We start from the raw sequence: 23,365 nt of genomic DNA on the forward strand, positions 1-23,365 counted from the left end.
CTAGTTTAAGTGTTACAAATCACTTTATTTTAACAGTGCACTTACAACTGGAGAGTAGTGCAGTGCTTACGGGAAATGGACAAGGGTTGCTGTTTGTTAACCTACCTCCTGTCTGGACTCCTGTAGCTGCTGCTCCAGCTCTGTGACTCTGTGTTTCAGCTTATCCACCCTGGACAGAACCCTGGTCCTCTCCTCCTCCAGGTACTGCTGCTCCTGACGCCCAGACACACCTGATCCTGATCCTAACCTTGACACACCCAGACCTAACCCTGACCCTGAGTCTTCCTGCTGGATAAAGCACACATGCACCAATGTGAGTACTTACATAATAAAAGAGAACATTCAGAGAACACTGAGCCGCCAACATGGGCCCACGCCACTCACGAGGACTCACGAGGACTCCTGATCGCTGTGGCCGACGTGAGTAAAACATTTAAGTGTGTTAATAATCCCTCGCAAGACTGCATCCCAAGCCGCACCCTTAGAGCATATGCCAACCAGCTAGCTATATTGTTTACGGACAATCTCTCCCTACCCTAGTCTGTTATCCCCACTTACTTCAAAATGTCCACCATTGTTCCTGTACCCAAGTTAACTGAGCTAAGTGAGTATCGCCTCATAGCAGTCACTTATGTCATCATAAAGTGCTTTGATAGGCTAGTTAAGGATAATATCACCTCCACCTTACCCGACACCCTAAACCCACTACAATTTCCATACCGCCCAATAGTTAAACAGATTATGTAATCGCCATTGCACTGCACACTGCAATATCCCACCTGGAAGAAGGATTACCAATGTAAGAATGCTGTTCATCAACTACAGCTCACCCTTCAACACCATAGTGCCCTCCAAGCTCATCACCAAGCCTTGGGCCCTGGGTCTGAAACTCTTTCTGTGCAACTGGGTCTTAGACTTTCTGATGGGCCAACCCCAGGTGGTGAAGTTAGGCAACAACACCCCTGCCACACTGATCCTCAACACGGGGGTCCCACACGGGTGTGTGCTCAGCCCCCTCCTGTACTCCCTGTTCACCCATGACTGTGTGGCCACGCACGTCTTCAACTCAATCATCAAGTTTGCTGACGACACCACAGCCTTATTACCAACAACGACAAGACAGCCTACAGGAAGGAGGTGAGAGTCAGCGTGGCACCATGAATATGACCTCTCCCTCAACGTCAACGAAATGAAGGTGCTGATCGTGGACTACAGGACACAGTAGAGAGAGCACGTTGGTGTGAAGGGATCCACAACGACAGGGCCGTAGTGGAGAGGGTCAAAAGCTTCAAGTCCATCGGCGTGCACATCACTGAGGACCTGAAATGGTCCCTTCACACCGACAGTGTGGTGAAGAAGGCGCAACAATGCCTCTTCAACTTCAGGAGGCTGAAGAAATTCTACTTGGCCCCTAAGACCCTCACAAACGTCTACAGAGGCACCGTCAGGAGCATCCTGTCGGTCTGTATTACCACATGGTACGGCAATTGCACCGTCTGAGAATGAGTGTGTGCGTGTGTTTGTCTGCTTGAGCATGCATGTGTGCTTGTGTGTGTGAGTGCCTGCGTCGCGTGTGTGTGTTTGTTTGTGCGTGAGTGTATTTTTTCTCACCTCCTGGTGAGTGCTCTCTGTGCTGCTGGACTCCTCTCTCTGGTTCTCCTCGTCACTCTCTCTCTGCCTCTGAGTCACTCCTCCTCGCTGAGTCGCCCCACCACCTGTCTCTGTACAGGGTCTCTCTCTAGCGCCCCCCTCCCCTGGTCCAGGGAAGTGCCCTGTTGTACTCCCTGTCTCACCACCCAGACACTGGGGAGAGTTGGTGTACTCCGCACACAGGCTAAGGATGGTCTCCAACCTCTGTCGCTCCTACACACACATCCACACGCACATGCGCGCGCACACACACACACACAGAGCAAAGTGGTAAGAAGGCCTACAAACCACACAATGACACAGCTCAGATTGCCTCTAAAATTGTCCTTGTGTGACATTGTCCCGTCCAGGCAGCTGTCTCAGAGCCATCGGCTGTTCCTATTGGCTGACTGTAACCAGACACCAGAAGTGACTAAACAGGCATGAGCATAACTGTCCCTTTACAGGGGTCCTCTAGCCATCATGCCAGACTCATACTGTATAGGCTAGGTCTGTATTTTGATATAGAACAGGGAAAGTGTTAAACTTTCTCTCTGGCCCCAACCAGGCTAGAGCTTTCTTCTTCTAAATCACATATATTTTAGACTTCCATAGAGCACTATTCTAGCTGCTTGACCACCTCTTAGGAAACAGATATGTTGAGAGCACCTAAGCTAAACCTAACTAACATTAACTCACATATACACCAACCAAATAAAGGTGTAAACCAATGCACCTACTTCCAGTACAAATATACAGATACGCACACACTCAATATAGACACATTAAGTAACACAAACAAAAACACAGCTATCACACACACACCCCCCCCCCCACACACACACACACACACAATGCTACCATCATTCCCTTAGTACCCCCTGCTGCTACCCATTTTGTGACCCCATCAGTGTCTTCAGCCGACCTTTCACCTCTGACCTCACCATCTGCTGCAGTCATTTACCCTCACATGTATCTCCACTCTGCCCCACTACACTGTGTACCACACACAGTACATATAGTCTGTATAGTTAAACAAACATCACTTGTTAGGGGGTGCTGAGCTTGCTGAAGAAAACTTTGATTCAAATGTTGTGTATTTACTAGACTGATTAAAGGTATCTAGTGAAGTAATCGTGTATGTAGGTCCTACTTCATTTCTACCATATACATATGGCCTCTAGTCTGCCTGTAGAGCAGCCAGGTTGGCAGTACCATTGGAAGGACACCCATGCCTCCCATTACTCCACACCATTCAGGCCAGAGAAGCTAGGCTAAATGATAATAGTGGCATGAGATGACAGACACCACAGCTCACCATGACCTGCAAACAGGTTGATGGAGTCATGCAATGTATTCACACGTACTGCTATGTATTGTTACTCTGCATATAACAAATTGAATCATACTGCACCTACAAAGTACAACTCGGTATAGGTACATTTGTAGATATTATGACAGTGTTACGGTATATTATTTTGTCAAAACTGTTGGCAAACAGCTAAAATTATATGAACTCATGACCACTGTTGCCCAGACTGAAAAGGGATTTCAAATCAATACAGGCATATTGTAAAAGGCCGACTCTTGTGAAAAGAGGTGTCAGAATCAGCATTTAGAGCCATATACATAGCTGTGTCTTAAGTCTACAACATGAGGGTCAGAATAGGGTACTTAACGCTGCGTGTGTGTGTGTGTGGGCCACTAATGACCCGTGTAACATGTTTGTGAAACCACCAGGGAAGAAATGCACAAGAGAGTGAGAGAAAAGCCTGTGAATGCCCAACTATAATATACTTTCTAAGTATCTACAAACATTCAGACATTCCTTATGGCTTAGCGTGGAACACTCAGCCTTTTTGTCAGGATATTACATATTGTGATTGCATTTACATAGGGTCCTACAGTCAAATTCCTTAAGACTGGATTCAGAGTTTAACAACAGCAACAAGACTCCCAAATGTTGTTCAGTGGAACAGTGAGAAAGGTAACTGCCAGTTTGTTCTTTGTGTCATTCATTCCAGTCTTGGAAGAAGGATCTGTTAATCCCAAAGTGAATATGATAAAAATTTAAAAAGGAGATGTCGGCAGTCAGTCTACCAAAGCACCACAGCATGACACAAAGAGAGCAGGCTGAACTGACATCACTATATCTAGTAACAGGTACAATTAATAACCTTCCTAGCACCAGTTAATCCTACTCTAAAAAATCCTCCACGTTTGTAGGTTCAAGGATATGGTACTTGGTTGCCCCCTGATGGTGAGTAGCCTAAACTACAAACAGTTCCAAAGGCAACAACAGTCAAACAGCCAGGGTAGGCCGGGGTAAACCAGGAACAGATACAGATACAGTACAAAGGTATGGGCCTCTGATAATGACCTAAATCTACAACGGAAACCAATCTCTATCTATGGCTCTGCTGGAAACTGGATATCTTTTAGTTAGTTAAAACTGTTGAGTGAGCGGACTTGTCTTTCAGACTGGCTCTATTTTCAGTCAGCGCTGTGACTGTACAGTCAAATTGCTGTGGTCTGAGGGTCTTTTTCCATTTTAGCAATTCAATTTCTATGGGCTGCTCTGCCCCTACTCTTTCTGGGAATTAGACCACAGATACACCATGACCCACATTACCTCACTGACAGCACAGGACAGGAGAGAGGACAACATAAAAGCTCTCTCTCTCTCTCTCGCTCTGATCCTTTTAGCTTTGTTATCTTATCCTTCTCCCCGCATTTCTCTTTATCTCTCTTACTCATAAAATGACATTATGAGGATAAGTGTAATCTTGTGTAAAGAATTTGGATATCTGATCAACTCGCGATTACATACACATGCATGTACACACAGACACACACACAGACACAGAAACACAGATAGACAGACCATCAGCACCGTAGCAGATGGGTATTGGCTAGCATGCTAGCAGAAACCTGTAAACTTCCAGTCATTGCGCTAACACTAGTTAGCAATTGCGCTAGTGCTAGTTAGCAACTCCCTTCACACAGCACGTAGAGACATACAAATGGTATTCCCCAGTTTATCTGACTCATTGCCAAAATCCGGAAGTATTCCTTTAAGATCTCCTGTTGCCTATTTTTTTAATCATGCTCCGGATCGCATAGAGCAAAATACTTGAAATAGCTTATCTATTTACTACTGTGAAGTAGTTCCAATTAAATGAGAGATGGGACGAATAGTATCCTTGTTGTATCAAATCAAACTTTATTTGTCACATGCGACGAATACATCAGGTGTAGTAGACCTTAGAGTGAAATGCTTACTTACAAGCCCTTAACCAACACTGCAAACTGCAAAAGAAAATATAGATAAGAAAATATTTACTAAATAAAGTAAAAAATTAAATTACATTTTTAAAAAGAACAATAGAATAACAATAACGAAGCTAAACTAAGCAAAAAAAGAAACGTCCTCTCCCTGTCCACTGCGTTTATTTTCAGCAAACTTGTGTAAATATTTGTATGAACATAACAAGATTCAAAAACTGAGACATAAACTGAACAAGTTCCACAGACATGTGACTAACAGAAATTGAATAATGTGTCCAATGGGGGAGTCAAAATCAAAAGTAACAGTCAGTATCTGGTGTGGCCACCGGCTGCATTACGTACTGCAGTGCATCTCCTCCTCATGGACTGTACCAGATTTGCCACTTCTTGCTGTGAGATGTTACCCCACTCTTCCACCAAGGCACCTGCAAGTTTCCAGACATTTCTGGGGGAATGGCCCTAGCCCTCACCCTCCGATCCAACAGGTCCCAGATGTGCTCAATGGGATTGAGATCTGGGCTCTTTGCTGGCAATGGCAGAACATTGACATTCCTGTCTTGCAGGAAATCACACACAGAACGAGCAGTATGGCTGGTGGCATTGTCATGCTGAAGGGTCATGTTAGGATGAGCCTGCAGGAAGGGTACCACATGAGGAAGGAGGATGTCTTCCCTGTAACACACAGCATTGGGATTGCTTGCAATAACAACAAGCTCAGTCCGATGATGCTGTGACACACCGCCGCAGACCATGACGGACCCTCTACCTCCAAATCGATCCTGCTCCAGAGTACAGGCCTCGTTATAACACTCATTCCTTTAATGATAAATGCGAATCCGACCATCAACCCTGGTGAGACAAAACCGCGACTCATCAGTGAAGAGCACTTTTTGCCATTCCTGTCTGTTCCAGCGACGGTAGGTTTGTGCCCATAGGCGACATTGTTGCCGGTGATGTCTGGTGAGGACCTGCCTTACAACAGGCCTACAAGCCCTCAGTCCAGCCTCTCTCAGCCTATTGCGGACAGTCTGAGCACTGATGAGTTCCTGAAGTACCTCGGTCAGTTGTTGTTGCCATCCTGTACCTGTCCCGCAGGTGTGATATTCGGAAGTACCGATCCTGTGCAGGTATTGTTACACGTGGTCTGCCACTGCGAGGACGATCAGCTGTCCGTCCAGTCTCCCTGTAGCGCTGTCTTAGGCGTCTCACAGTACGGACATTGCATTTTATTGCCCTGGCCATATCTGCTGTCCTCATGCCTCCTCGCAGCATGCCTAAAGCACGTTCACGCAGATGAGCAGGGACCCTGGGCATCTTTCTTTTGGTGTTTTTCAGAGTCAGTAGAAAGGCCTCTTTATAGTGTCCTAAGTTTTCACAACTGTGACCTTAATTGCCTACCGTCTGTAAGCTGTTCGTGTCTTATCGACCGTTCCACAGATGCATGTTCATTAATTGTTTATGGTTCATTGAACAAGCATGGGAAACAGTGTTTAAACCCTTTACAATGAAGTTCTGTGAAGTAATTTGGATTTTAAGAATTATCTTTGAAAGACAGGGCCGTTTCCTTTTCTGCTGAGTTTATATACATAGGGTACCGTTACCGAGTCAATGTGCGAGGGTACAGGTTAGTTGAGGTAATTTGTACATGTAGGTAGGGGTAAAGTGACTATGCATAGAGAGTAAACTGAAAAAGCTGGCATTAACATTTCAGCCACAAGATATTCAAATCAATAGCTGTTTGATTTTATATTTAATGTTTAATATCATTTATTTATATTTTTTTCCGCTCCTGGGAACTGCTGAACAATTAATCAAATGGCCACCCAATAAACAAGGGGGGAAAATGACGCAATTATGCCATTAAATCAAATGATTATTTTTTCATTCTTTCTCTCAGTGTAAAAATAAGTGGGGGGGGGGTGTCAGTGCAAATAGTCTGGGTGGCCATTTGATTAATTGTTCAGCAGTCTTACGGCTTGTGGTTAGAAGCTGTTAAGGAGCCTTTTGGACATAGACTTGGCGCTCCAGTACCGCTTGCCTTGCGGTAGCAAAGAACAGTCTATGACTTGGGTGACTGGAATCTTTGACAATTTTTTGTGCCTTCCTCTGACACCGCCTAATATATGCAGTAGGTCCTGGACAGCAGGAAGCTTGGCCCCAGTGATGTACTAGGCTGTACGCACTACCCTCTGTAGCGTCTTAAGGTCGGATGCCGAACAGTTTCTCTCAATGGTGCAGCTGTATAACTTTTTGAGGATCTGGGGACCCATGCCAAATCTTTTCTGTCTCCTGAGGGGGAAAAGGCGACCCACTCCACTACAACCCTGTCAATGTGAATTGGGTGTGTTCGGCCCTCCTTTTCCTGTAGTCCAAGATCATCTCCTTTGTCTTACTCACGTTGAGGGAGAGGTTGTTGTCCTGGCACCACACTGCCAGGTCTCTGACCTAATACCTATAGGCTATCTCATCGTTGTCAGTGATCTTTGTGTCTTCAGCAACTTAATGATGGTGTTGGAGTCATGCTTGGCCACACAGTCGTGGGTGAACAGGGAGTACAGGAGGGGACTAAGCACGCACCCCGGAGGGGACCCCGTGTTGAGGTTCACACTTCCCTCTGCAACTGGATCGTGGACTTCCTGAAAGCAAGTGGTGAGGATAGGCAACAACACCTCCGCCACGCTGACCATCAACACGGGGGTCCCTCAGGGGCGTGTGCTTAATCCCCTCATGAACTCCCTGTTCACCTACGACTGTGTGGCCACGCACGACTCCAACACCATCTTCAAGTTTGCTGACAACACAATAGTGGTAGGACTGATAACCAATGGCAATGAGACAGCCTACAGGGTTGTAGAACAGATTTTTTTTGTTGCTGATTTATTAAAGTCTCTAACACCATTTTTACAACATTGTATGATGCAAGGATGCCACATTACAAAATAAAAAGCATTACTATCTTTTTTTACCATAGAGAACCAGACAAAAATGAGTATACACTCTGCCTATTGGCTTTTTTGCATATCTGAAAATACAACACTCCCCTTTTAAGGCTCTCCTGGAGGATTGTTGGCCACCCTTAGTAGCCTATAAAATATTGCAATATAACAATTAAAACCACACACTTTTTATGTCTTTATAAAATAATTCCCTCCAGGGCTCGAAATTTTAAGAGCATCCTACTTCCCTGGGAAGATGAAAAATATGTCTACGGTACATAACAGACTCGAACAGATCTGGGATGGCATACAACCACTGCACATAAACCATTTTAAAAAGCTATGAGGCTGACCGTTTAGCTTACAATGTTGATAAAGTTGTATTTCCTTATATTATAAGCTCAACAATACGCACATTAAAAATCCTACAATGTGATTTTCTGGATTTTTTTTCTCATTTTGTCTGTCATAGTTGAAGTGTACCTATGATGAAAATTACAGGCCTCTCTCATCTGGGAGAACTTGCACAATTGGTGGCTGACTAAATACTTTTTTGCCCCACTGTATTATTTTATTTGAAACCATCACAGTCAGAAAAGGTGAGGAATTTATTCTGTAAATGTTCATGGAAATTAATATGGAATATATTCCTATTTGTAATTATTTTAGATTGCAAAGAAAAAAGAAAAAGATTTTAGCTCATTTCGCTAACGACAAATGTTTGCATCTTGTTACTATATTTTCCTTTTTTATGCATAAGGGTGTCATCATATAACCTATTTTCACAAAATACATGCTTGTAATGCAAAACTTCAACCACTAGATATTGTGTGTAGGCATTGTCTAAAGTTTGTGGTAAGATAAGCACTTTCTCATGTCAAATTCCGTTTTTTTTATAAACGCCAACTTTTGCGTGAAAATTGACACACAAGTTTTGGGGTATATTTTGTACGTATGCAAAGTTTATAAATGAGGCCCCTGACACATTCCCTCCCAACTCACAGCTCTGACCTTTCTTCCATACATGCTAACACTCTGCCCCCTCTCCCATGCTTATTGCAAAATGCTGTCAATAACTGTCCTGTTTGTTCCCAGAGACTTCTTGGCTCCAGAAATAGCCCCCCCCCCCCCCCCCCCATGGTCTCATCAGCTGCTATCTCGCAGGAGCATGAACCCAGAGCTACTGGAGTGGAGTGGAGTGGAGTGGAGTGGAGTGGAGTGGAGTGGAGTGGAGTGGAGTGGAGTGGAGTGGAGTGGAGTGTGTGTGTGTGTGTGTGTGTGTGTGTGTGCGTGCGTGCGTGCGTTTGCATGGTGACTGAGCCACCATGCCCCTGGGCTCAGTCAGAGGTGTGTGCCCCAAATGGCACCCTATTCCCTGAAAGTGAGCTACCTTTGACCAGGGTCCATAGAGCTCTGGTCCAAAGTAGTGCACTATATACATTGGGCTCCAAAATTACTGGCACCCCTGACTGGCAATGCACAAACAATACTTCAAAAAATATAAACAATATAATTATAGAGATAAACTCAAAATATCAACATGTGAGAAATACTGTACTTTATACTGTACTTCATACATTTTTCAATGGAACCAACCAAAATCACACAATTATTTAATACAAAATCAATTTCACCAAAATCAAGGATTCATAATTATTGGCACTCCTCATTTAGTACTCAGTGCAACCACCTCTGGCAAGGATAAAGGTCTTTCCTGTAATGTTTGACAAGGTTAAGGAACACATTTGGAAGGGTTTTGGACCCTTTCTCTATTCAGATCCTTTCAAGATCCTTCCCATTTTTGGGTTTGCGCTTATTAACTGCCCTCTTCAAACCAGCCCACAGGTTTTCGATTGGATTGAGGTCCAGCGACTGAGATGGCCATGGCAGAACATACATTTTGTTGACACAGAACCATTTCTGTGTGGATCTTGAGGTATGTTCGGGGTCATTGTCTTGTTGGAAAATCCACCTACGGCCAAGTCACAGCCTTCTGGCAGAGGCAACCTGACTGTCAGCCAAAATTGACTGGTACTTGGTGGTACTAGCCACTATTCATTATGCCATCAATCTTAATCAGTGCCCCTGGAGATCTGGAATTAAAACAGCCCCAAAACATATTTGATCCACCACCATATCTTACCGTGGGTATGAGGTGCCTCTCCTGGAATGCATCTCTGTTTCGATGCCAAACATGCCGATGCTGTATCTGACCAAAACGTTCAATTGTGGTCTCATCTGACCAGATCACCTTCTTCCAGTCATAATTTAAATGACGTTTAGGAAACTCCAAGCACTTGCATCTGTCTGTGTCTTGGGGTCAGAAAGGGCTTTCTTCTGGCAACCCTTCCAAAGAGCCTATCTGATGGTGCTTTTTTAAACCTGGTGACCCCAAGACGCCACCAAGGCCTGCAATTCTTTCACAGTGATTCTTGGGGATTTTGTTGCTTCTCTCACCATCCTCCTCCCTATCCTTGCGTCTTCTACCCGTGAGGTTCTCAACTGTTCCTTATCTTTAGATTTTTTTTATAATTGCCCTGACAGTGCTCAGTGGTATATTCAATCGTTTGTGGATCTTCTTGTAGCCACTACCAGATTTATGAAGGTCTACGACCATCTGTCTCTTTTGAACTGCCAGTTCTTTTGTTTTCTTCATGGTGTTGGATGTTGAAGGGATATTGCATGCATGTTACCCATGTTACCTACAATATAGTTCCTTAAGACTAAGATAAACATAAATAAGTGGAATTTAATTCCTGGTGTAATTTTGGTAGATGTTTACAATTTACAATAAACTTGATAGATGTTTACAATAATCTTTAAGAGTGCCATTAATTGTGAAACCTTGATGTAGAGGATATAGATGTTTAATTAAATCAATAAATTATTTTGGTGGATTCCATTGAAACATCAATAAAGTACACTATTTCTCACATGTTGGTATTTTGAGTTTCTCTCTGTAATTATATTATTTATATTTTTTCAAGTATTGTTTGTGCATTGCCAGTCAGGGGTGCCAGTAAATTTTGGAGCCCACTGTGGGGAACAGGGTGTCATTTGGGATGCAATCAGAGTGACATGCTTGTGTAAATTCCTTAGGGAGTCTAAAAGTCCATGTGCTGAGGGCGTGGGTGTCTCCCTGACTGCTATATATACCCAACACAGGAGCGGGGGTGCAGCAGTCAATTTCAAGGCAAGCTTCCTCTAGACTGTAACACCCACCCAGCACATATAGACACCACCCCCTCTTTATAGAACTAGACTCCTCTGAGCACATATAGCCGCCCACCTCCACACACACACACACACACACACACACACACACACACACACACACACCTGAATACTCACCAGCTTCTCCATCTCCTGCTCGCGGAGTCTCTCCTCTCTCTGCCAGCGGTGGTACTCCAGCAGCTCATCCTCGTTGTCACTGATCTCTGAGATGCTGTTCTTGCGTTCCCGGGTCCGGGGCCGTAAAGGCCCCTTGGGGTCCCTAGATGCTCCAGCTGGGTCCCTGGTGGCCCCAGCACTACCAGACTTCTTCCTCTGTCCCTGGGGGCTCGTGAGAGGAGAGGGCCCAGTTCCTGTCCCAGACCCAGACAGAGAGCCCAAGGCTGGGGTAATGGCGATACCCGGGCTGCCCTTCTGCTGCCTGCCTCCCCCGGAGGTGGGAGAGGGACTCCTGGCTCGCAGCCCCCTATCCTGGAGGGAGCCCTGTGCTGGAGAAGCCCCTCTACGAGACATGGAGGGGCTGGGAGGGGGTAGCTCCCTCAGACTGTAGGGTCCAGAGGGCTCTGGGGTCCTACGTGTCTGCTGAGGGCTGTCTGTGTGGGACTGGGCCTGGAAGAGGTGCTGGGGGCTGGGAGGACGAGAGCCTAAGCCACCCACCCTCACCCTAGGGCTGGAGGGGGCCGTGGATGCCTGACATCCAGAGAACTTAGAGTTTAGTCTGGCGCTGGAGACTGGGATGTGGGATGGTCCATGTACTGCTCTAGGAGTCTCTGAACTGCCTACTGGGCTGTCTTGACCCACACCTCTACGGGAAGCAGTGGGGCTTGGCAAGGACTCCGCTAGGGCCCTCCTCAGAGGCCTGGGGCTCTCCGGGACCCTCTGCACATCAGCAGGTCCACTGTAGCCCCCAGGAGGGGTGGTACGTGTCTGGGTGACAGGGGTCTGGGTGGTGAGGGTGTAGCTGGAGGAGCGGGCAGGCACTGGAGGAGTATCAGGCCCCGGAAAAGCATCACTACTGGCAGCCGACAGAGGAGAGGAGAACGGGGAGAAGGGGCCGGGCGGGGAGGCGTTCTCATAGCTGGAGCCCATGGACATGGCCCCAGGGCTGGTGGGAGGGTAGAGCAGGTAACATCCTCCCCCATTCAGCATGGGGGAGAGGGGGGACTGAGGGATGGGGTGGTGGGCCAGCTTCCCGGAGGACTGGGGGTCATCCATCACCAGAGAGTCCATGATGTCCTGGAGGTCCCTCTCTATGGTGCTGGTCAGGGGGCCTGGGTGTGGGCCAGAGCCGGAACGGGTCCTCTCATGGGGGGCAGGCTGGTGGTTCCCATTCAGCACCGTGTGGGAGTCTATGGTAAGACAGGAAAAGGAACCTGTCAGTGTTTTAAAGGTATATACTGTATGTTTCTAAAGTAGTCGACACACATCAACAATGACTGAGAGACAGACAGACGGACACACCCAAAAGTATTTTATAGCCTACTAAAACATCCAGTACTGTATATAGGCTACTGTGGCAACACCCTGTGTGTGTTGTACGTTTTGTTTCTCAGCTGTGTGTGCTGTAATCCTATAGGGATCTGGGGCTGCTAAATTTAAACACTCTCTACTTCAATCTCACTGGGCCCAGACAGGAAAGTGTGGTTCTCACTCACACTCTCACACACACACACATACACACACACACACACGATCGGGTGTGGCTCTCAGACCAGCTGCAGCACTAAGGTCAGAGGAGAATGGACTCTCAGTCAGCACCACCCACAGCACAGGCCAAGAGACATCATCAGCACAGGGCCAGAATTAAGACACAATAAAGTGTATAGAGGCTACAAAAAGTCCCTATAGTATAAGTAAGGCATAAATGCTGACATTCTGTACATTACCTTAGGAATAATGGACAACACAGTGGGACGATTCGGAGTGGAGTCCCTCCGCAGAGTTCATTATTTCCAAGGTAATGTACAGTGTGGAGGGATTTATCCCGCTTATACGATTGCAAGGAGTCGCCAACAGAGATGGTCGCCTTGCTTCAGGTCCTTAGGAAACTATGCAGTGATTGTTTTTTTTATATTTTATTTCTTACATTGTTAGCACCAGAAATCACCAGGAAATCTCAAGTGTTATTCCATACAGCCGAGAAGAACTATTGGATATAAAAGTAATGACAACTTACCAACATTACAACCAAGAATATGTCTTTCCTGAAGCGGATCCTTTGTTAGGACCTCCACACTGGACATGAGATCTTATCCCGGAGGCCGACCCAAAACAGGAGAGGCAACCGGAGCGGTGTACTGGTCACACTCAGAAGGAGAGCACACCATCCACCGCTCCCGAGCATGTCCAATCTCTAGATAACAAGGTGGACGAAATTAGGGCACGAGTTGCCTTCCAGAGAGACATGGCTCACTCGGGATATGTTGTCAGAGTTGTTACAGGCACCCGGTTTCTTCATGTATCAAGCCGACAGAAACAAATATCTCTCTGGTAAGAAGAAGGGAATCGGGTGTATGATTAACGACTCATGGTGTAATCACACCAACATACAGGAACTTAAGTCCGTTTGTTCACCTGACCTAGAACTCCTTACAATCCATGCCGACTGCATTATCTTCCAAGAGAATTCTCTTCGATTATAGTCACAGCCGTATATATCCACCCCCCAAGCAGACACCTCGTCGGCCCTGAAAGAACTTCACTGGACTCTATGTAAACTGGAAACCATACATCCTGAGGCTGCATTTATTGTAGCCGGGATTTTAACAAAGCTAACCTGAGAACGAGACTTCCTAAATTCTATCACCATATCGAATGCGTGACACGTACTGCTAGCATTCTGGATCATTGCTACTCTAACTTCCGCGATGCATACAAAGTCCTGCCCTGCCTTCGGCAAATCTGACCATGACTCCATTTTGTTGCTCCCAGCCTATAGACAGAAACTAAAACAGGAAACGCCCGTGCTCAGGTCCGTCCAACGCTGGTCTGACCAATCGGATTCCACGCTTCAGGATTCCTTCGATCGCGTGGACTGGGATATGTTCTGGATAACCTCAGACAAAAACATTGATGCATACGCTGACTCGGTGCCCGAGTTTATTAGCAAGTGCATCGGAGATGTCGTACCCACTGTGACTTTTTAAAACATTTCCTAACCAGAAACCATGGATTGATGGCAGCATTCACGCAAAACTGAAAGAGCAAACCACCGCTTTCAAACATGGCAAGGCGACTAGAAACATGACCGAATACAAAGAGTGCAGCTATTCCTTCCGCAAGGCAATGAAACAAGCAAAGCGTTAGCATAGAGACAAAGTAGGTGTCGCAATTCAATGGCTCAAACAGGAGATGTATGTGGCAGGGTCTACAGTCAATCACTGATTACAAAAAGAAAACCAGCCCCGTCGCAGACATCGATGTCTTGCTTCCAGACAAATTAAACAACTTCTTTGCTCGCTTTGAGGACAATACAGTGCCACTGACATGGCCCGCTACCAAAGCCCATGGGCTCTCCTTCTCCGTGGCCAACGTGAGTAAAACATTTCAAATGTGTTAACCCTCGCAAGGCTGCCGGCCCAGACAGCATCAATAGCCGCGTCCTCAGAGCATGCGCAGACCAGCTGCCTGGTGTGTTTACGGACATATTCAATCAATCCCTATCCAAGTCTGTTGTCCCCACATGCCTCAAGATGGCCACCATTGTTTCTGTTCCCAAGAAAGCTAAGGTAACTGAACTAAATGACTACTGCCCCGTTGCACTCACTTCTGTCATCATGAAGTGCTTTGAGAGACTAGTCAAGGAGCATATCACCTCCACCCTACCTGAGACACAGGCGTTTTAAAACAGAAAAGTCAAAGTTGGTACTTTTTACCAAGACACACTCCAATTTGCTTACCGCCCCAATAGGTCCACAGAAGGCGAGGTCAGTACAGGTGCATCAAAGCTGGGACCGAGAGACTGCAAAACAGCTTCTCTCTCAAGGCCTTCAGACTGTTAAACAGCCATCACTAACATAGAGAGGCTGCTGTCAACATACAGACTCAAATCTCTGGCCACTTTAATAAATGGACTTAATAAAGGTATCACTAGTCACCTTAAATATCCTACATTACTCATCTCATATGTATATACTGTTCTAAACCATCTACTGCATCTTGCCTATGCCTATCATTAGTCACTTTAAATAACACCACTTTAACAATGTTTACATATCCGACATCACTCATCTCATATGTACAGTGCCTTGCGAAAGTATTCGGCCCCCTTGAACTTTGCGACCTTTTTCCACATTTCAGGCTTCAAACATAAAGATATAAAACTGTATTTTTTTGTGAAGAATCAACAACAAGTGGGACACAATCATGAAGTGGAACGACATTTATTGGATATTTCAAACTTTTTTAACAAATCAAAAACTGAAAAATTGGGCGTGCAAAATTATTCAGCCCCTTTACTTTCAGTGCAGCAAACTCTCTCCAGAAGTTCAGTGAGGATCTCTGAATGATCCAATGTTGACCTAAATGACTAATGATGATAAATACAATCCACCTGTGTGTAATCAAGTCTCCGTATAAATGCACCTGCACTGTGATAGTCTCAGAGGTCCGTTAAAAGAGCAGAGAGCATCATGAAGAACAAGGAACACACCAGGCAGGTCCGAGATACTGTTGTGAAGAAGTTTAAAGCCGGATTTGGATACAAAAAGATTTCCCAAGCTTTAAACATCCCAAGGAGCACTGTGCAAGCGATAATATTGAAATGGAAGGAGTATCAGACCATTGCAAATCTACCAAGACCTGGCCGTCCCTCTAAACTTTCAGCTCATACAAGGAGAATACTGATCAGAGATGCAGCCAAGAGGCCCATGATCACTCTGGATGAACTGCAGAGATCTATAGCTGAGGTGGGAGACTCTGTCCATAGGACAACAATCAGTCGTATATTGCACAAATCTGGCCTTTATGGAAGAGTGGCAAGAAGAAAGCCATTTCTTAAAGATATCCATAAAAAGTGTTGTTTAAAGTTTGCCACAAGCCACCTGGGAGACACACCAAACATGTGGAAGAAGGTGCTCTGGTTAGATGAAACCAAAATGGAACTTTTTGGCAACAATGCAAAACGTTATGTTTGGCGTAAAAGCAACACAGCTAATCACCCTGAACACACCATCCCCACTGTCAAACATGGTGGTGGCAGCATCATGGTTTGGGCCTGCTTTTCTTCAGCAGGGACAGGGAAGATGGTTAAAATTGATGGGAAGATGGATGGTGCCAAATACAGGACCATTCTGGAAGAAAACCTGATGGAGTCTGCAAAAGACCTGAGACTGGGACGGAGATTTGTCTTCCAACAAGACAATGATCCAAAACATAAAGCAAAATCTACAATGGAATGGTTCAAAAATAAACATATCCAGGTGTTAGAATGGCCAAGTCAAAGTCCAGACCTGAATCCAATCGAGAATCTGTGGAAAGAACTGAAAACTGCTGTTCACAAATGCTCTCCATCCAACCTCATTGAGCTTGAGCTGTTTTGCAAGGAGGAATGGGAAAAAAATTCAGTCTCTCGATGTGCAAAACTGATAGAGCAACTTACAGCTATAATCGCAGCAAAAGGTGGCGCTACAAAGTGTTAACTTAAGGGGGCTGAATAATTTTGCACGCCCAATTTTTCAGTTTTTGATTTGTTAAAAAAGTTTGAAATATCCAATAAATGTCGTTCCACTTCATGATTGTGTCCCACTTGTTGTTGATTCTTCACAAAAAAAATACAGTTTTATATCTTTATGTTTGAAGCCTGAAATGTGGCAAAAGGTCGCAAAGTTCAAGGGGGGCGAATACTTTCGCAAGGCACTGTATATACTGCACTATACCATCTACTGCATCTTGCCTATGCCGCACAGCCATCGCTCATCCATATATTTATATGTACATATTCTTATTCATCCCTTACACTTGTTAGATATTACTGCCTTGTCGGAACTCGAAGCACAAGCATTTCGCTACACTCGCATTAACATCTGCCACCAATAAAATGTTATTTGATTATACCACAGCTGCCAAATAAACAATACTAAAGCACACATTTACTGGAATAGAAATTACATATTTTCATTTTGATAAGTAAATTCATACATGCCAGAGACGTGACCCAGTCTTTCATTATTTTTGTTCTATATCTATGGATCCAGTCGTTTGTTTCGAACACTATGCATGCTTGCTAAGGTTCTTCACTCATCAAAGTAGCACATCCCTTGATTGCACAAGTGGGACTATTTGACAGCACTAGCGCCAGCTAGTTTGTAGGCTTATAAGGCTTAGCTATCTACAGTGTAGATGATGGCATACAAAATGTATTGCATTAATATAACAAGAGCAGTGTGTTTGTTTCTCTTTTCTTTTAAGTTATTGCATTGTGTCCAACACACCTGCAACAAGATAACTCAGATCTGTGATAGTTTTTTTTGACTAAGCCTATAATAATGGCATAAAAAATATGTTCCATCAATGTAAAACATTTGTTTTGTTTTTACAAAAACACAAGTAAAAAAAAAGATGACAATATTTGAATTAGTTGTTAGTGATGTTAGTGAGTTAGCGCTTAACCAGTTTAGCTTGCTAGGTTCTTCAGAACTAGCTGTATTGCCAGCTACTTTTTGAAATTAAATTTGACGCTGCCATTAATGGTGACGTAGGACATCCTCAAGCCGCCGAACGACTCATCTCTTGTCATGATGGTCCTGGCACTATTTCCATCCTTTTGTTATTGTTGGTTGTTGTTACTGCTGTTGCTGCTGCTATTGCTTCCGGCAGGAGCACTCCGTTCTGCCACCTCTAGTCTCTTGGCCACCCCAACCCTACAGGAGGGCAGCTCCCCTCAGCCCAGTCCAAGCTCTTCTCTGTCCTGGCACCCCAATGGTTGAACGAGCTTCCCCTAAAAGCTAGGACAGCAGAGTCCCCCCCTTCCCCACACTTTCCTGAACCAACACTTGCACTTGACTCCCCCCTTCCCCCTTTTCCTACTCTGATTTTGCTGATAGCTACTTTATTGAGGAAAAGTATACTTACTATGCCTGTGATATGTGGTTGTCCCACCGAGCTGTGCATTCATCTTCAGATGAATGCACAAACTAAGTTGCTCTGGGTAAGTGTGTCTGCTAAATTTGGGGAATTTCTTTCCTTCTTAACTTCTCTAGGGTAGGGGGCAGCATTTGGAATTAAAGAAAACACTCTAAAGTTTCCAAAAATGTTAAAATAATATCTGTGAGTATAACAGAACTGATTTTGCAGGCGAAAACCTCCATTCAGGAAGTTGGATTTTTTTTCTATTCAATGCCATTACAGTATCCATTGATTTAGGACTCAAATTGCAGTTCCTGTGCCTTCCACTAGATGCCAACAGTCTTTAGAAATTGTTTCAGGCTTGTACTTTAAAAAATGAGGGAGTAAGAGCAGTCTGAATGAGTGGACCCTGCCGTGTCACAGAGCTTTTTCATGCGCGCGACCGAGAGAGTGCCTTTCTTGTTTACCTTTTATATTGACGACGTTATTGTCCGGTTGAAATATTATCGATTATTTAGGCTAAAAAACACCTGAGGATTGAATATAAACATCGTTTGACATGCTTTTATGAACTTTACGGATACAATTTTTGTCTGCCTGTTGTGACTTCGTTTGAGCCTGTGGATTACTGAAGAAAACACGCAAACAAAACAGAGGTTTTCGGATATAAAGAGAGACTTTATCGAACAAAAGGAAAATTTATTGAATAAATGAATGTCTTCTGAGTGCAATCATATGAAGATCATCAAAGGTAAGTGATTAATTGTATCTCTATTTCTGACTTGTGTAACTCTTCTACTTAGCTGGTTACTGTTTGTAATGATTTGTCTGCTGGGCTATGTTCTCAAATAATTGTAAGGTATGCTTTCGCCGTAAAGCATTTTTGAAATCTGACACCGTGGTTGGATTCACAAGAAGTTCATCTTTAAACGTATGTAAAATAGTTGTATCTTTTCTGAATTTTTATAATGAGTATTTCTGTATTTGAATTTGGCGCTCTGCAATCTCACTGGATGTTGGCCAGGTGGGACGCTAGCGTCCCACATACCCTAGAGAGGTTAATGCGTTTCAGCCAATCAGTTGTGTTGTGACAAGGTATTGGTGGTATACAGAAGATAGCCCTATTTGGTAAAAGACCAAGTCCATATTATGGCAAAAACAGCTCAAATAATCAAGAGAAACGACAGTCCATCATTACTTTAAGACATGAAGATCAGTCAATCCAGAAAATGTCAAGAACTTCGAAAGTTTCTTCAAGTGATTTTTGGTTCCAACTACCTTGTCTTTGTGAGATGCAGAGTAGGTGAATGGATGATCTTCCCATGTGTGGTTCCCACCGTGAAGCATGGAGGAGGTGTGATGGTGTGAGGTGCTTTGCTGGTGACACTGTCTGTGATTTATTTAGAATTCAAGGCGCACTTAACCAGCATGGCTACCACAGCATTCTGCAGTGATAGGTCATCCCATCTGCTTTAGGCTTAGTGGGACTATCATTTGTTTTTCAAGACAATGACAAAAAACACACCTCCAGGCTGTGTAAGGGCTATTTGACCAAGAAGGAGAGTGACAGAGTGCTGCATCAGATGACCTGGCCTCCACCATCACCCAACCTCAACCCAATTGAGATGGTTTGGGATGAGTTGGACCGCAGAGTGAAGGAAACACAGCCAACAAGGGCTCAGCATATGTGGGAACTCCCTCAAGACTGTTGGAAAACGATTCCTCGTGAAGCTGGTTGAAAGAATGCCAAGAATGTGCAAAGCTGTCATCAAGGCGAAGGGTGGCTATTTGAAGAATCTCAAATATAAAATATATTTTGATTTGATGAACACTTTTTTGGTTACTACATGATTCCATATGTGTTATTTCATTGTTTTGATGTCTTTACTATTATTCTATAATGTAGTAAATAGTAAAAATAAAGAAAAACCCTTGAATGAGTAGGTATTCTAAAACTTTTAACAGGTAGTGTATATACAGTGGGGCAAAAAAATTATTTCGTCAGCCACCAATTGTGCAAGTTCTCCCTTCTTAAAAAGATGAGAGAGGCCTGTAATTTTCATCATAGGTACACTTCAACTATGAAAGACAAAATTAGAAAAAATTATCCAGAAAATCACATTGTAGGATTTTTTATGAATTTATTTGCAAATTATGGTGGAAAATAAGTATTTGGTCAATAACAAAAGCTTATCTTAATACTTTGTTATATACCCTTTGTTGGCAATGACAGAAGTCAAACATTTTCTGTAAGTCTTCACAAGGTTTTCACACACTGTTGCTGGTATTTTGGCCCATTCCTCCATGCAGATCTCCTCTAGAGCAATGATGTTTTGGGGCTGTTGCTGGGCAACACGAACTTTCAACTCCCTCCAAAGATTTTCTATGGGGTTGAGATCTGGAGACTGGCTAGGCCACTCCAGGACCTTGAAATGCTTCTTACGAAGCCACTCCTTCATTGCCCGGGCGGTGTGTTTGGGATCATTGTCATGCTGAAAGACCCAGCCACGTTTCATCTTCAATGCCCTTGCTGATGGAAGGAGGTTTTCACTCATAATCTCACGATACATGGCCCCATTCATTATTTCCTTTACACGGATCAGTCGTCCTAGTCCCTTTGCAGAAAAACAGCCCCAAAGCATGATGTTTCCACCCCCATGCTTCACAGTAGGTTTGGTGTTCTTTGGATGCAACTCAGCATTCTTTGTCCTCCAAACACGACGAGTTGAGTTTTTACCAAAAAGTTATATTTTGGTTTCATCTGACCATATGACATTCTCCCAATCTTCTTCTGGATCATCCAAATGCTCTCTAGCAAACTTCAGACAGGCCTGGACATGTACTTGCTTAAGCAGGGGGACACGTCTGGCACTGCAGGATTTGAGTCCCTGGCGGCGTAGTGTGTTATTGATGGTAGGCTTTGTTACTTTGGTCCCAGCTCTCTGCAGGTCATTCTCTAGGTCCCCCCGTGATGTTCTGGGATTTTTGCTCACCGTTCTTGTGATCATTTTGACCCACTGGGTGAGATCTTGCGTGGAGCCCTAGATCGAGGGAGATTATCAGTGGTCTTGTACGTCTTCCATTTCCTAATAATTGCTCCCACAGTTGATTTCTTCAAACCAAGCTGCTTACCTATTGCAGATTCAGTCTTCCCAGCCTGGTGCAGGTCTACAATTTTCTTTCTGGTGTCCTTTGACAGCTCTTTGGTCTTGGCCATAGTTGAGTTTGGAGTGTGACTGTTTGAGGTTGTGGACAGGTGTCTTTTATACTGATAACAAGTTCAAACAGGTGCCATTAATACAGGTAACGAGTGGAGGACAGAGGAGCCTCTTAAAGAAGAAGTTACAGGTCTGTGAGAGCCAGAAATCTTGCTTGTTTGTAGGTGACCAAATACTTATTTACTTGTACTTATCCACCATAATTTGCAAATAAATTCATAAAAAATCCTACAATGTGATTTTCTGGATTTGTTTTCTCATTTTGTCTGTCATAGTTGAAGTGTACCTATGATGAAAATTACAGGCCTCTCTCATCTTTTTAAGTGGGAGAACTTGCACAATTGGTGGCTGACTAAATACTTTTTTGCCCCACTGAATGGCAATACCTCCTCCTCTACCCACTCTATCTGCTCTGTAGATATTGTAACCAGCTAACAGAACATCTGAGTCTGGAACAGTGACACTTGTTAGATAGCTTGTTAGCTTAACTTACCAATCTAAATCTTGTAGTTATCATGAACAGAATACGTGCCCAGGGGCCTCAACCCCCAGGGGACCACCATTTGATTTTGTTGAGTCACTCAGGTATCATATGAACACACATAAGCCATTGTATAATGTGTAGAATTGCAGCAAATTAGCTTAGAAAACTGAACAAAACTGCTCTTTCTGCTCCATGGCAAAATGTGTAGAATTGCAGGAACTGAGATTTAAAATGTCCAACAAGAGGGGTGTGAGCAGTTTGAACAGTATGGGGTTGCATGGATTGCGAGACGTTTTTTGTTACTATGCCAATAAATGAAAACATCCATCCGGATCTTTGCCACCTACTAAATGTGTTTTTACCGGACCTTCTCAAATAAGAGTTGAGTACACCTGCTCTATCATTACCTGTGTGGTTCCTATGTGATGGTTACCTGTGTGGTAGGTCTTGTAGGCACTGGGCCCCTGGCTCCCTCCAGGCAGCATACTGTGTAGTATAGTGTGATGTGAGTTGGTGTGGTGTGATGGTTACCTGTGTGATGGCTCTTGTAGGTGCTGGGCCCCTGGCTCCCTCCAGGCAGCATGCTGTGTAGTATAGTGTGATGTGAGTTGGTGTGGTGTGATGGTTACCTGTGTGATGGCTTTTGTAGGGGCTGGGCCCCTGGCTTCCTCCAGGCAGCATGCTCTTCATTCTGAGGGCCTCTTCTGGGTGGTTGAAGCGGAAAAAGGCTGACTGACCAAAACACAGCATGCACCCTGGAGGGACAAGAGAAGGACTACTGTAGGAGATGGAAGGTTAGGCTTCCAAGACTGTGTTAACATGCATTCCCAATGGTGGTGGAACCATAGAATTAGGAATTTGAGTAATTTAATAGGATTTCTATGCGTGAAATGGAAATTTGTCACCTGTGAAACGCGTTTGCCAAAACGACAATGATCCGATCTATGCTTGCTTGCTAGGTATGTAAGTTTGATAGGGTCGCCCTACATGAAACATAGGCCCGACCCCACAGTGGGTCAGGAGCACTCTGGAAACAAAGACTGCTGAAGGCAGATAAGAAGATAAGATTGGGGGAGAAAATAATGAATCATTTTACATGACAACTTGACAGCGGTGTTGTGAAAACAGCTAAAGCACCATATTATGTCCCTTTGTTCACCTCTGCAGTCACTGGCCAGAGTGCCTGATACTTTCCCTGTTACCACAAACAGGAGCCTATCCTATACCACTTCTATTACATGTACTGTAAACAAAGTAACACCATGTTCTTCAGGGCAGGAGGGCATATTTCAGTGCTGTGCTTTTCAAACCACTTAGCACTGGACAAACTCCACAGCACCCAACATCAGCGTTGTAGCTTGATTGATATTTATAGGCCATTTTTCCCGCAATTGCAGAGACTTAATTCACGGTAAACGCTGCATAATAACACTGCATCATTTTCGGCTCAATCTAAAATTACTTTTACATTTCAACAGCGCAACACCGCTGAAGAACTACGGATTTAATCCAGT

The 23,365-nt window shown here is 44.3% G+C and overlaps 1 protein-coding gene across 13 annotated transcripts in view; it reads right to left on the reverse strand.

Annotated features, from left to right (window-relative positions):
• The window catches only part of phldb1a (pleckstrin homology-like domain, family B, member 1a), an 84,723-nt gene that overhangs the window by 26,867 nt on the left and 34,491 nt on the right, over positions 1-23,365 (reverse strand). For 12 of the 13 annotated variants that reach the window (XM_036933344.1, XM_036933346.1, XM_036933348.1 and 9 more), the window contains 4 exons: positions 22,481-22,606; positions 11,205-12,433; positions 1,612-1,863; positions 106-288 (listed from right to left, as the gene is read on the reverse strand). In XM_036933344.1, coding sequence (XP_036789239.1) covers positions 106-288; positions 1,612-1,863; positions 11,205-12,433; positions 22,481-22,606 — 1,790 coding nt within the window. The remainder of the gene's footprint in view (positions 1-105; positions 289-1,611; positions 1,864-11,204; positions 12,434-22,480; positions 22,607-23,365) is intronic. The other variant, XM_036933350.1, reaches the window with a different exon arrangement.

This window comes from Oncorhynchus mykiss, chromosome 10, assembly GCF_013265735.2.
Source record: "Oncorhynchus mykiss isolate Arlee chromosome 10, USDA_OmykA_1.1, whole genome shotgun sequence".
Taxonomy (NCBI): domain Eukaryota; kingdom Metazoa; phylum Chordata; class Actinopteri; order Salmoniformes; family Salmonidae; genus Oncorhynchus; species Oncorhynchus mykiss.